Raw genomic sequence first — 14,060 nt, forward strand, 5'->3', positions numbered from 1 at the left:
AACTCTCTGCAGAAAAGCAAAACATTTGTAGTTCCCCAAACGTCATAAAATAAATGCTGTGAATGGGGTGACAACACAGTGTTAAAGGACCAGAGTGTAGGATTTCGAGCGGGAGTCTGCAACCTGTGGCTCTGGAGCCACATGCAGCTCTGTCGCTGCTCTCCAGTGACTCCCTGTGGCTCTGGCAAAAATTAAATGGACATGAATGACCGTTATTTATTTATTTTATTTTTTTTTTACATTTTAATTTTCATTTATCATTGTTAGGTCTACACTAAAAAGTTTTACCAACTACAAATCTTTTGTTGCGATAGTTAACTAACTCTTGTGAAAGTGAATGATAGTTAAAATTTTAATATTTTCAATTAAAACCATTTAATTGTCAAGCACCAAAGTAATGACAAATCAGGTTCACAGCTCACTCTTTTTAAAACTCAAAGATTCAAGTTTATCTTAAGAGGAAAAGTCAATTATCTCAACTTAAGATTATAAGTCAGCAAAAGTTTTTAAAATTTATTTCAAAGTGCAAGACTAAAAACTCTATTGCAGTACCTTGAAATGTTGTCTCAGCTATTTTTTTACAGTATAAATAGATTCTTAACTTAAAAAGATGTAGCCTATGCACCATGTCTCATGTCTATTACTCTTTGGCTTTGCCTCTAAATTTTGACACTTACAAATCTCTAGCTATGGATGCAAAATCAAAAACAGAAAAAAGAAAGAAAGAGAATTTAATAGTTGCAGCTCCAGACAGACTTTGGCACTTTTGATCATAACGTTTGCAAACCCTTGATTTAGAGGCATCTGGTTTGTAGATTGCAAACACTTCTCCTCACCCTACCCTTCCAAGTTTGTAGGAGAAGCTGCAGTAGCTACGAAATGGTATTTAGAGCCAGTGTTTGATTTATCTGTTTTGCGCTTCTGTGGAAACATGGCAGTGAAAAATGGCATCCATAGAAGAGGACCAGCGCCCTCTGTAGATATAAAGAGCTCATTGTAAGAGAACAAAAACATATCAATTCTTATTTTTAGCTCATCATACACTAATTAAAATATACTTACATACACTTATTTCATTTCTGCCATATTCTGCCAATAAACCCCAGTAAATCTGACACACTGGACCTTTAACTACCACACTGCACACCTGATGGAATCACTTTATCTGCAACTAGACACATCTACTCTCAACACTTAGAGTTCACCAGCCATTGTGACCAGTGGTGTAAACAGATTCTCTGGAGCCCTGAATCACATCCTTTGTCCCCACACACACAAGTACATACCCACTGCTGTAGAGAGGGGTGACATGAACCAGAACAGAAGGCATGGTGTGGTATTTGATGATAATGGCAATGGTCAGGTAGGTCGCAGCCAGAGTGCCTAGAACACTGTGAGAGGACAGAGACAAAACGCTCGGTTGAGACAGAGATCACACACACGCTGACACACTGAGGTCATATAATGGATGAGTGGATCACCTGACCACAGGGGTCATTTATTCATACACACACGTGCATGACTTGGGTAAATATGTGCTGTGTATGAACGACGAGAAATGTCCTCAGCATCAGGAAAATGTGTGTTAAAATCAATGACTCTTACAAGACACATTTGTACAATCAAATTCATTCTTAAAGGACCGAGGTGTAGGATTTAGTGTCATCTAGCAGTGAGCTTGCAGTCTGGACCAAGGCTCAAACCACTGTTCATTTCTTTGAGACATTGTTCAAATTTGGCCCAGTTAGTTTTGGTTTCACATTGAAATTATCCAAGCTGACTTAACAACTTAACAACATGTCATACCTATGTCCTGTCGTCACGTCCTACATACAGATGAGGACGAAATTATTAGCCCCCCTATGAAAATTTCATTTTAAACAGAGCAAGGAATTTTTAACACAACTTTTCCAAACCTCCTAGTTTTATTTTGGATGCTTACATTATTTTACTTTGCACACAGAAACAAAATTATTTCACAAAAACCAAAAACTACTAGGGTCAAAATTATTAACCCCCTGCTGCTAATAGTCAGTTGTGTATCCTTTTTGCTGGATAACAGCCTGAAGTCGTTTGTTGTAGTTTTCATCAAGTCTCACACACGTCTCCTGAGGAATCCCATCCCGTTCTTCTTTGACAAATCTCTCAAGCTCCTCCAGATTAGATGGTCTTCTGGCATGGACCCTGGTCTTCAGTTCACCACACAGATTTTCAATGGGATTCAAGTCAGGGCTTTGTGCAGGCCAGTCAGTAATGTTCACTTTGGTCTTCTGGAGGTAGTTCTTCACCAGGAGCAACGTATGTTTTGGGTTGTTGTCGTGTTGGAAGACAAAGCGACGACCCAGATCCAGTTCTGCTGCTGAATGCTTGAGGTTTTCTTTCGAAATCATTACGTATCCTTCTTTCTTCATGATTCCTTCCACCTTGATGAGATCCCAGTTCCAGATGCACTGAAGCATCCCCACAGCAAAATACTCCTACCACCGTGTTTCACTGTGGGGACGGTGTTCTTTGGGTTATACGCCTCTCCCTTCTTTCTCCAAACATAAGTAACATCTCTATAACCAAAGAGCTCTAGTTTGGTCTCATGTGACCAAAGGACATACTTCCAGTATGCATAATCTTTCTCCAGGTTGTCCTTAGCTTGAAGATGTCACGTCTGCAGAAGTGGAGTTTTTCTTGATCTGCAACCTCACAGTCCATTCCTGTGCAGGGCTCTAGTGATTGTCTTCTTTGAGACTACAATTCCTGACTTGGCTAAGTCATTCATTAATGTCTCACTAGTCTCACTAGTTTCCTTTCCAGAGTCTTTGAAATTGTTCTCTTCCGAGCTCTGCCAGTCTTGTTCTGTACTGTGTGGCTCTCTTTGAATTTCTTGATGATACTTCTCACTCCAGTTCTTGACACTTGGAAACGCTGTGATAACTTTGTATATCCTTCTCCTGCTTTGTGAGCATCAACAATTCTTTTTCTCAAGTCTAAACTGATTTCTTTTGTTTTTGGCACAATGCTTTCTCAGTGACAGCTCAAACCCTTACTGAAGTTTTTATACTGTGTGTAAATTGGAAGATAACCCTCAGTTTTAACTTGATTTTACAAGCTTTGAGCATTACAAAGTTAAAACACATCGTTGCACAACAGTGGTTTGTGCTGTGGCTCAATAAAAAGGTCAGTTTTTAAGGAGGGTAATAACATTGACCTTGGTAGTTTGTAATTTATTTGTTTTTTTGTTTTTGTGTGCAAATAGAAATAATTTATGCTTTCTAAAGAAAACTAGTATGTTTAGAAATGCTATGCTGAAGATTCCATGCTCTGTTAAAACAGCACTTGGGAAAATTAAAAAAAATATATTAATAAATTTCATAGGGAGGCTAATAATTTTGTCCTGAACTGTATGTTTGACATTGATTGGTTTGTAAACAGGTGTGCGTCTGACATTGGTGATTCTTCATTGGTGATTGGTGATTCTTCTGTCTTCTTCTGCCTCCAGCATGAAGCATCCAAAAAATGTTTTCACACTAGAAACATGAGGACCGAGACCACCTCTTCTCACTGGACCAGACTCTGTCTCTGTGGTTCAGCCTCTGGTCCTCAGAAGGTTTCACACCTGTAATTTTGGTCTGGATCAAACTGAAAAGTACAAAAGTCTGAACCAAATGAAGTAGGTGTGAAAATGCCCTAGGGTGCACCTTTTGCTTTTTTAGATCAACAAATCACATTTTTTAAAAGTCATACCTAGCAATTGGGGTCAACCACACCTCACCATAAAAGTTTCTGCTCCTTCCTTGTTCAGAGTTGTTCCGAGAAGTTTCCAAAATTACTCCCAAGCTAGGACTCCAAGCTAAAGTTTTCAGACTAAGTTAAAAGGTCTCTGAGAGGATTCACAGAATATTTGTGAATACAGGCCCAAAGATTTAGTAGTTACCAGTGTAAATACCAATACCAAAACCAAGAATAAATTGCAGTCAAAATTTGCTGAAAAGTTGCGGTTATTGAAAAAAATTGCAATGTTGTGAAGAATTCGCAGTGATTGGCTGAATTTATGTGAACTGTTGCGACTGCAATGTCACAACTTCTGTATGTTGACGAAAACCTGCCAGCGAGCAGGCTAGGTTTGTAGTTACCATGGCAACTGACCCAAAGTTTAAGTTATTTTTATCTAAACTAAAAACTCATTTATTTTTATACCAAACCCACACTCAAACTATTTAATTAAAATTTAAATAAAACTTGGAAAAATTATATTGTATTAAAAACAGCTTCAAATCCAAAATTAACACAACCTACTTATGTACTGTAATGTTGTCCTATTTCTAAACCATACATGTGTCGACAACGTACATACACTCCAACATGTGACACCTGACCTGATGTACTTCTGAATGCTGATCTCTTTGGGGATGGATAGCGGCAGGATGAGGAGGACGCAGAGCAGCACCAGGGCGAAGCGCTGGTCTGTGTAGAAGTGGTACGGCATCTCTGACTCCGGCAAGCCAGTTACCACCTCATACAGGGAGCCACACACTGACGGGTAAGAACACACAGACACGACACACAAACACTCAAGTATGCATTTACTGGAGGAAGCAGAGAAAATGCTAAATAACAGAAGTCATCATGTCACATTAGGTTTCCTTTTCCTGCTGTATTTTGGGAGATAAAGCTGGCACTCACACATTAGACCTCCTCAATGGCAGGACTGGATTACATGTAATGGGATTACATTTCACAACACAATAGTGATACCACCTAATCTGACAGTTGCCAAGTCATTATCTCTTGAAAAAAAAAAAAAGAGGTGGAGATTTCACCATTGTCTTGTCTTCACACCTAATTTAAAGAAACAACCACTAACATTAGCTACACAGATCAACTGCCAACTTTAGCTACGAAGACGTTAGAGGTAATCAAAAAGTAACAGAAAGTAATCAAATTACATTGCTTTAATACTGAGATACTTGGATTACACTCCATTTTAAAGTAACCCTCAATGGTTAATGGATTCCACAACAGGTCATTTCAAAGAGCTGGTCTGTTCAAACTCAATACAACCACAATTCCAAGAAAGCTGAGACACTGTGTAAAACGTCAATTAAAACAGAATGCAATGATTTACAAAAACTTTCTGACTGCTATTCAATTGAAGACAGTACAGACACAAGATATTAAATATTCAAACTGATAAATTTGTTTATTTTTTGTAAATATACACTCATTCTGAATCCAGGGTACCTACACAGAGACAAATTCAAGCACATTTCAAGAATTTTCAAGGTGGATTTTTTCAAGCTTTTCCAGCACTGTGTGCAGTTTATATTTATGCTCAAAATAAATAGGCCATATTTCATTTCTTCATCACATTAAATCAGATGTTATTGTGTTATAAACTGAGGTTTCGTGATAGCTTTCTCCAGACGGCTGACAAATTAAAAGGAAAATGCGTTTCATGTTTCAAAATGTTTTCACCTGTCTTTAAGTAGATTTGGCATCCTATATAATGTGGCTGAGCCAAAAAACACTCACTCACTCAAAACAAATACTAGACAAATAATTTCAATAAAATCCTTTTCTTTTTTTAAAAAAAACAGAGCATCCTCACACGTTGCCATCTGTTAGCCTCCCACTCACTGTTCTATCAGAGGGCAGCACTGAACAACAACAGCCACACATGTAAGACAGTGATGTGTAGCTGCAGCAAAAGCTCTCACCCTCTGCCTCCATCTCCCTCGAAGTCAAATACAAACACACACACTCGCTGGCTGCAGCAGTGCACACAGCAGTGCATCCAGTGCGCCCTGTCAGCTCAGCCAATCAGTGCTCAAAGCACCACAAAACAGGTGAAATCTGGAAACTGCGGCCTGAGCTGTTCTTTTTCTACACTGTGCAGCCAAACACCAAGCTAAAAAAAATAGTATAGTATAAACCTACAGATGTGTACTACTATTCTGTTCAAATTAACTATTAAAATAAGAAGGGAAAATGAGGGAGAGACTAAGAGAGACAAAAGCAACAGACTTCATGTCTGTGCAGAAATCATTTTTGCATTACTTTCCAGACATGGCAGGTTCAGTAAATCTGCCCCTCAGAAGCTCTGAAAGGTTTTTATTTCAGGTGGGAAAGAAAAAAAATCACTAGTATTGAAAAATTAAATTTCTGGTATTGTGACATCCCAAAGACTGACAGATCCCACTAAGTGTAGCTGTACATGCAGACTGGCAAATGAGGCTCAAGTGGAGTGGATTTTGTACTAAAGGTTAAAACAATTAGGCTCTCTCCGACTTACTTTATTTTCTTTATACTACAAGCAACAACTATTCAGTCAGAGTATTTATTATTAAAGTAATGCTATTAAAGTTTCAAGCACTTTATTCAAAATCCAAACACTTTTCAAACCTTGAAAACCTGAAAACCAAACCCTGGTAATTTGTTCTCTGCTACACAATTCAAAAATGTTGGGACAGGGGCAACAAAAGACTGGAAGTTGTGGGATGCTCAACCAACACCTGTTTAGAACATCTGGCAGGTAAATAGGTTAATTGTTTACAGGTGAAAATATCATGACTGGGCATGAAAAGCATATCCCTGAACAGCTCAGTTGTTCACAGGGATGGATGGGGTGAGGGTCACCACTTTTTGAAAAATTTCGTCCAAAAAAATTGTCCAACAGTCTAAGAACAACGTTGCTCAACAGAAAACTGCAAAGAATTTAGGGATCAGCAATCCACAATCCATCATTAAAGATTCAGAAAAATCTCTGCACATAAGGAGTATTGTGACCAGATGAGGAGGAGTGACGGGTGGCCGTGTCATAAAACAGAATAATTTAGAGTAACATCTATTAATATTATGAGTCATTTAATCATACTATTTGCTAGGATGAGAATGAGCTGAAGCACAGTGTCCTGGTACACATGATGGATGTGTTACCGTCTTTTTGAACATCTTTTCAGCAGATAAGATTGTCATTAAGCTGTATGAGCTCACAAATGTATTATTTTAGATATTTTTCATCACAAATTCCTTCTGTAGTGGCGGCTGCACTCCGTTTCACTTCTGGTTTAAAACAGGTCGAATGAGAACAAAAATCCGTTATTTATGATAATATGATTTGGACAAAAGTTGAACATTAAATATCTTGTCTTTGTGCTGTATTCAGTTGAATATAGGTCAGAGATGTTTTGCAGATCATTGCATTCTGCTTTTATTTACATTTTACACACCTTCCCAGTTTTTCTTAAAGAGGGGTTGTAAGAAGGATTTTACAAAAAAAGTAATGGCCTCCACATGTGGCCGACACTACAACTCACACTTCTCCAGCTGGTCGTCCACTATAACCAGAAAGGCCACAGAGATCATGAAGAGGTTGAAGACGAAGCAGATCTCACACAGCTGACCGATGGCCGGCCCGCACACCTCCTTCACCACCGCCTGGTAAGTGCACTGTCCACTGATGGACGAAGAGTAGCCCAGGATGATCAGACCACTGACCAGGAACACGAGGGAGACCTGAGTGGTTTGAGAAAAGACAAATTAAATAATGGAAGTAAGATGCAAGATGACATGTTGTTAATAAGGATATTTATGTGCACATTGAAGCTTTCAGTATCATTTTGCCTACTGGTGACACAACTTCTAAACTACCTCAAATCTAGTGTGGCATTCTTGTATCAGTACAATTTAAGGCTGGGCAAGATATTGATACATGTTATCATGATATGAGACTAGGTATCTTGATTGTGCATATTGTTATATCATGGTATCACATGTGTTATCTTTTCCTGGTTTTAAAGGCTGGGATTTTCTGAACTGTCAATTTGCCTTTACCCACTTTATAATTATATTATTACATCTACATTACTGATGATTTTCCAAAAATCTCATTGGGTTAATACTTTGTGAAAGCACCAGTAGTCATCCCTACAATATTGTTGCAATATCAAGGTATTTTGGTCAAAAATATTATAAAAATATTATATATACTCATTATATCACCACAGCCACTTCACTGCTTAGAGTACATGACATGTCTGTCACAACCTACATGATTAATAATTATTGATACTGACCCTCATTTACATAACATTCAACATTTGTGATTTTTTTTTTTTATGGAAAAAAAGGGTTGTAGAAAAAGTACTGTTTTGCTATCAATGCTGAAAGTCAGGAATTGTGTTCACAATTAGAGACAGACACTGGATATTTGGGGCAATATTAGAGATAAAAAATCAACTATCGACAACATACATGCAGATACTGATATCCAGTACCAGGCCAATGATATTGTCCAACTGATAGATCTTTTAGGCCTGCATGATATGCATGAAAAAAGTCATATTGTGAGTTATTTGACAGAAATTGAGATACAACTGATGGATGTGATCATTCTTGCATTACAATGTACAGTTTGACTGGGGGAAAAAAAAAGTCATCATGAGGATGTGACATTTTTTGGGGTCAAATAATCATCTGGAGAGCCTGACTTGAAAACCAGGGCATCTATACAGCACTACAGTACTACACTACAGCATGATTCTGGTTCTATGATTTGGATACTGCACTTGGCCATATTGTGATTTTGATAATTTTGCAATTAACTGTGCAGTCCTGATTAAAACTATTTCAGAATATACTAACCCTGACCATTGGATGATGCCAAAGTCACAAGTTTTCTAAATGTACTTATACAGTAATGGATTCATCCTTATACATTCTATATTAATTATTTGTTTATTTAAGTATTTATTTAATGAGAGATAATTCACAATATATTTATTGTGCCAGACATGACTAAAAGCTAATCAATCTGTGTAGAAAATTAAGTAACATAGAAAATGCTAAATAGTGTTTGGATGCAAAACATATCTGTACCAAAGATAAGGAATACAAAAAGTCCAAATTCATGATAATGTGGGCAGGAAAAAAAAAGACACCTGCTTCTGGCAATATTAATGTCAGCCCTCCATCAGGTTACACTCAAAGCACCAAACCAGACATAAATCTACCCTTTAACTGAGAGGAGGGAAAAGCCAGACAAGGTCACAGAGGATTTATCCACTGTGACATAAGAAGAGGAGAGAAATCATCATTGACCAGGCAGAAAGAGTCGAGCTGCTCCACCAACAAAACAAAGATTCAAAGTTGAATTCAAGGAAGCGACAGACTCCAATTAAAGAAGCACTCATGTCCACATTATGACTCCTTTTCCCAGTGACCTGGGCTGATATTAGACAACACGTATGCCGATACAGATATCCAATATTGGGCCAATAATATTACCAACCGATATATCTGTGTTGCTCTATTCATAACACAAACAAACAATTTCAAACAATACTAAGCCTGACCACTGGATGGTGCCAAAGTCACAAGTTTTGCATATACAGTAGTGGCTTCATCCTTGTAGATTCTATATTGAGAACATTTATTTGTCTATTTTAAGGTTTATTTAACAGGGAAAATGCACAATACATTTATTGCGCCCGATAGGACTTAAAGCAATTCTCCATGTGTGGTCCCTGGATGGAGGCCAACAGTGATGTCAAGGCTGACAAAGAAGATGATAATATTTTGTTGTCCGCTTCAACTTCACAAATCCAGAAAAACATCAGTTTCACTTTTTTTCTGCAAAAATATATTTTCCACTTTCTGGTCTTCACATATTAATAGTATCCAGGCTTGATTAGTAATACTTTATGACAACTACTGAACGGCTGGATGGATGCGTGTCATTTTGAGGCTGTAAAGCAGTACGGCCATGTTATGAAAAGATAAGAAGGACAGGAACTATTCTAAGAAGGGCCTCCCTCTGGGGACATCAGATCAAAAAGCAAATGTACAGTGCATCTCTTTTGGTATGCTTACTCTGGATGTTGGACGCCTGAGAATTAAAAAAAGGAAGCAGATGAAGTGACGATGCTAGCTGCACCATATTATTCCATTCTGGCTTGTGGTTCCTACAGCAGACACAAGATAATCAGAAAGGAAAGAGGACGGCCATCTGTGACCATTGTGACCATTGAGAGGTGTGTCCTTTACAGCCCAGGATTAATGTCAGTCTCTGCTGGGTAATATACTGACAAGAAGCACTGACCAACTATAATGAGAGGTGTGGAAGATAAAGTGTATCCTCAATAACAACTAGCCGAGGTCACTCAGTAGAGTGCAGACAGATGGTGAAGCACCTACTGCAATGCCACCACAACTGCCAGATGCAACCAGTGGAGCGAAGTTCTGCCAACATTAACATGACCTCCATATACGTGGTCCCGAGTTGAAACAAGATTTCAAACTGAAGCAGGTGTTGATCAGTTGCGGCCCCTAGTGGCCGTTTAAGCAGAGTGAGAAGTCAGCTGTCAGTGGTCAGTAAAATAGAGCAGTCAAAGAACAGAATTACTGCCTCACAGTTGGGTCTCCACCAACCAGTCAAGTTACTGTTTCACTTGATCCTTGTAGATATTTGTAGGGCTGTAACTAACAATTATTTCATAGTAGATTAAACGGTCGATTAATCAATTAATAAAAGTTTGCCTATAAAATGTCAGAAAATGTTGATCAGTGTTTCCCAGCACCCTAAGTGACATCCTCAAATGACTTGTTTTGCCTATAACGCCAAAATATTCTATTTATTGTCTGAGAGGAGAAAATACAACAAAAAATATTCACATTAAGAAGCTGGAATCAGCTAATTTTGACTTTTCTTAAAAAGTGACTTGATTAATTGTTGCAGGTCTAGATATATGTGTGTAATTTTGTAATAATTACTGTATGAAATCTTCAGTGATGGCCAAAAATTGTGTCACCATGACCTTTGACCTTCAGTTCATCTTTGAGTCCAAGTGGACATTAGTGTCAAGTTTGAAGAAATCCCCTCAAGGCGTTCTTAAGATCGTGTCCACAAAAACAGGACGGACATAAGGTCAGAGTGACCTTCACCTTTGACCAAAAAAAGTTCATTGTTAAATCCAAGTGAACATTTGTGCCAAGTTTGAAGAAAGTCAAATTCTTACGATATCTTGTTCACAAGTATAGGATGACATGAAAACATGGTGCCCCTTGGCCATAAAAACATAAGGCATAAAAGTCATTAAAATTTTTTTCAAGGTTTTTCAAGAATTCTGCATGACAGAGGTCCTTCAGCATACAGTTATGAATGTTCACACAAATAATGGGCTACTTGGTCCAGTAGTATTCGAGATTATCTCCATACAAGATTTAGGTCCAGTCATACACGCACACGCACAGAAGCGATTACATGATTCCCTCCCTGCTTATGCCTGCTGGGGATAATAAGAAAAACAGCTCCACAACCTAAAGGGAGAGAAGGGAAAACACTGTAGAGGAAGAGGTGTCCTTTAGGGTCACAGATCCCTGCTGAACAGCTAGACGGTCACAGTGTGGACGTAGTCATTACAACAAGGACACACACATCACAGCAGTTATGCAAATAAGGTCTACAGAAGATCTGAGGGGAAAACACCTAAAGAGTGTGAAAGAGCGAGCTCGGACACAAACTACATAAGTTCATGATCCAATTAAGCGCTTAAGTTACTGTCAGGTCTCCAGTCAGGTATTTAGAATCATTGCAGTGTAATGGGGAGACCGCCTAATTGGGAAATAAAGAAAAAAACTTCAGACTTAGGTCTTTGACCTCATTTAGCACCAATTACACTGTGCAGCAAATATTTTCGAGATTATAGGAGGAAAACCACGTCAGCACTCTTTAACACTGCATAAGGAGCCAAAAGTTTACTGGCACCAGCAGAGAACTTTAAAGCTGATACTGATTAAATATAGAAATAAGAAGCACTTTAGATATTGAGCAGTGCAATGCAAGTGATGCATCAAATTGCTCATTCTGTCTGAACAATAGTCTCAAACTCCACAGAATTCAATTCAAAAAACAACTGTTCAACACACATTTTTCCTCGTATTTGTTGTGCTAAAAGAACTACAACCCTAATTCCAACTAAAAGTCTGGAAGTTGTGAAAAATTTAGCTAAATAAAAACAGAATGCAACAATTTGCAAAAACATTGACCTATATTCAGGTGACCCTTCACTAAGCCCACCTCCAAACAGCAACTGTCCAATCACAGCTTAGCAACCATAATTAGAGCTGGCAAGTTTTCCATCTGTCTACATGTTGACGGTGTGCAGGAGCTTCTGAGAAGAGAGATACTCTGCGTTTCATGAGTCTGGATGGTGGCATTTTCTTTTTGAAGTCTCTCAAAAACATGAAACACAAGAGCACACATGTGGTGAATGGATTAAATTCACACTTTCACAGGGTTCTGGTTTTAAAACATGTCAGATGGAAACATTAAAACAGACTTTTCAGATGAGTCAAGGAGTTAGCAGTAGCTTACATCAGCCAGCTACACTTAATAAAGTCTGCTTGTGAGTCATTATTTATGTCAACAAAATCCACCGTCGTCAGCTGTAAATGAGAAGCCACTTTTATGTCTCTAAGGATTCAAAGACCTCGTGTTTCAACAATCACCCCCAATTTCGATGTTAAATCTGCCACCATTATCACTGTAAACTGCACGCAGTGCGAGAATGGAAAGTTTAGCAGTAACAACAGTAACTAAGGGGGGCGGGGTTTAGTGAAGGGTCAGTTGAATAGAGTACATTAATGTTTACGTCCGGTGCTGTCATGAATATGAGCCTCTTGTCTGTGAGTAGATGCACACTTCCTTAAGCATGGTGATACAGTAGGCTGGTATAGTTCTGTGGAAAGAAAATAGTTCCTGCTAGAGAAATATATCAGTCAGCGGATATTATCAGCCATTATTGGCCTATCACAACTATATTGGTCTATTCTGGTATTATCATATGTTTTTTATATGATATTTTTTTAAAAAGATAATGCAGATTGTTTTTATTTTTACAGGCAGCATTTTATGTATATTTGATCCTTTTTTTAAACAACATTTGACGGATAATTACAATATCAGCCGAAGTATCAATATTGGAAGGTCTGTGTATTATCTTGAGGAACTGGGTCATAATTTCTAGGAAGAGACATTGGTTTTGAGTTTTTTCAACTGTGCTTTACAGCGCTTTGAGCACCACAATCCAAGCACCATCCAGCTCCATGACATTAGACAGAAATCTCCAAAAATCTCCAAAAATATGTATTTTTGATTTTGGGATGAACTGTCCCTTTAAAAGGATACAAAACACAGCAGATTGGCAAATTATTTGGAATCTTATGGAATAAAAAAATTAAAAAAATATATGTGTGATGAGATTAAAAGTAAAAGATTGTACAGTCCAGTCTCACTGCTCTCATCCAGCAACCAAAAGACAAATGTATCCAGTAATACAGCTCTCATAAAGCTACTGTACACCACCTGATCCAGCACCAAACAGCAGACAGAGTCAGCAACTAGTTGGTCAAATATTTAGCACCTGACTGACAAAACAGAGCTTAAAGCTGATTGGACTGAGCTACATTTGTCAGGTTGCCAAAATTATAACTTTAATCCAGGGTTCTCCTACCTTTACGATCAAAAGAGCCATTTTTGGCCAAAAAAAACAAACAAAAAAACTGTCTGGAGCTGCAACTAATAAATTCTCTCTTTTCCCAACAGACTTTTTTTTTTTTCTTTTTTTTAAATTTGGCATCCATAGCTAGCTAATGGAGACTCAAGAAGACAAGCCAGCATCAAATTTAGAGGAAAAGGCACTGAGCCACAGACGTGACACACATTTTAGTTGACAAAATAGTTTTCAGTATATAGGCTACATATTTTTACAGTTAAAGAATGTAAGAATAAGTTTACACTGTAAAATAATAGGTGCAATGACTCAACATTTCAAGGCAAGGTACTGCAATAGATTTTCGAGTTTTAAGTCCAACTTAAACTTAAGCTTGAACTTAAACTTTGAAATAAACTCTAAAAAGTTTAGCTGACCTATCATCTTCAGTTGAGATAATAAACTTTCCTTCTTTAGATAAACCTGAATCCGAGTTTTGAACCGTAAAGAAACATATGAGCTGTGAACCTGATTTCTCATTATTTTGGTGCTTGAAAATTAAAGGTTTTGACTGAAAAC

The 14,060-nt window shown here is 37.9% G+C and overlaps 1 protein-coding gene across 1 annotated transcript in view; it reads right to left on the reverse strand.

Annotated features, from left to right (window-relative positions):
* slc38a8a (solute carrier family 38 member 8a) overlaps positions 1-14,060 on the reverse strand; it is a 29,053-nt gene that overhangs the window by 13,080 nt on the left and 1,913 nt on the right. Inside the window, exons 2-4 of the mRNA XM_084734247.1 lie at positions 7,308-7,506; positions 4,368-4,524; positions 1,287-1,391 (exon numbers count right to left, since the gene is read on the reverse strand). Coding sequence (XP_084590373.1) covers positions 1,287-1,391; positions 4,368-4,524; positions 7,308-7,506 — 461 coding nt within the window. The remainder of the gene's footprint in view (positions 1-1,286; positions 1,392-4,367; positions 4,525-7,307; positions 7,507-14,060) is intronic.

Source organism: Lutjanus erythropterus, chromosome 13 (genome assembly GCF_056507025.1).
Source record: "Lutjanus erythropterus isolate fLutEry1 chromosome 13, fLutEry1.hap2, whole genome shotgun sequence".
NCBI classification, from domain to species: domain Eukaryota; kingdom Metazoa; phylum Chordata; class Actinopteri; order Lutjaniformes; family Lutjanidae; genus Lutjanus; species Lutjanus erythropterus.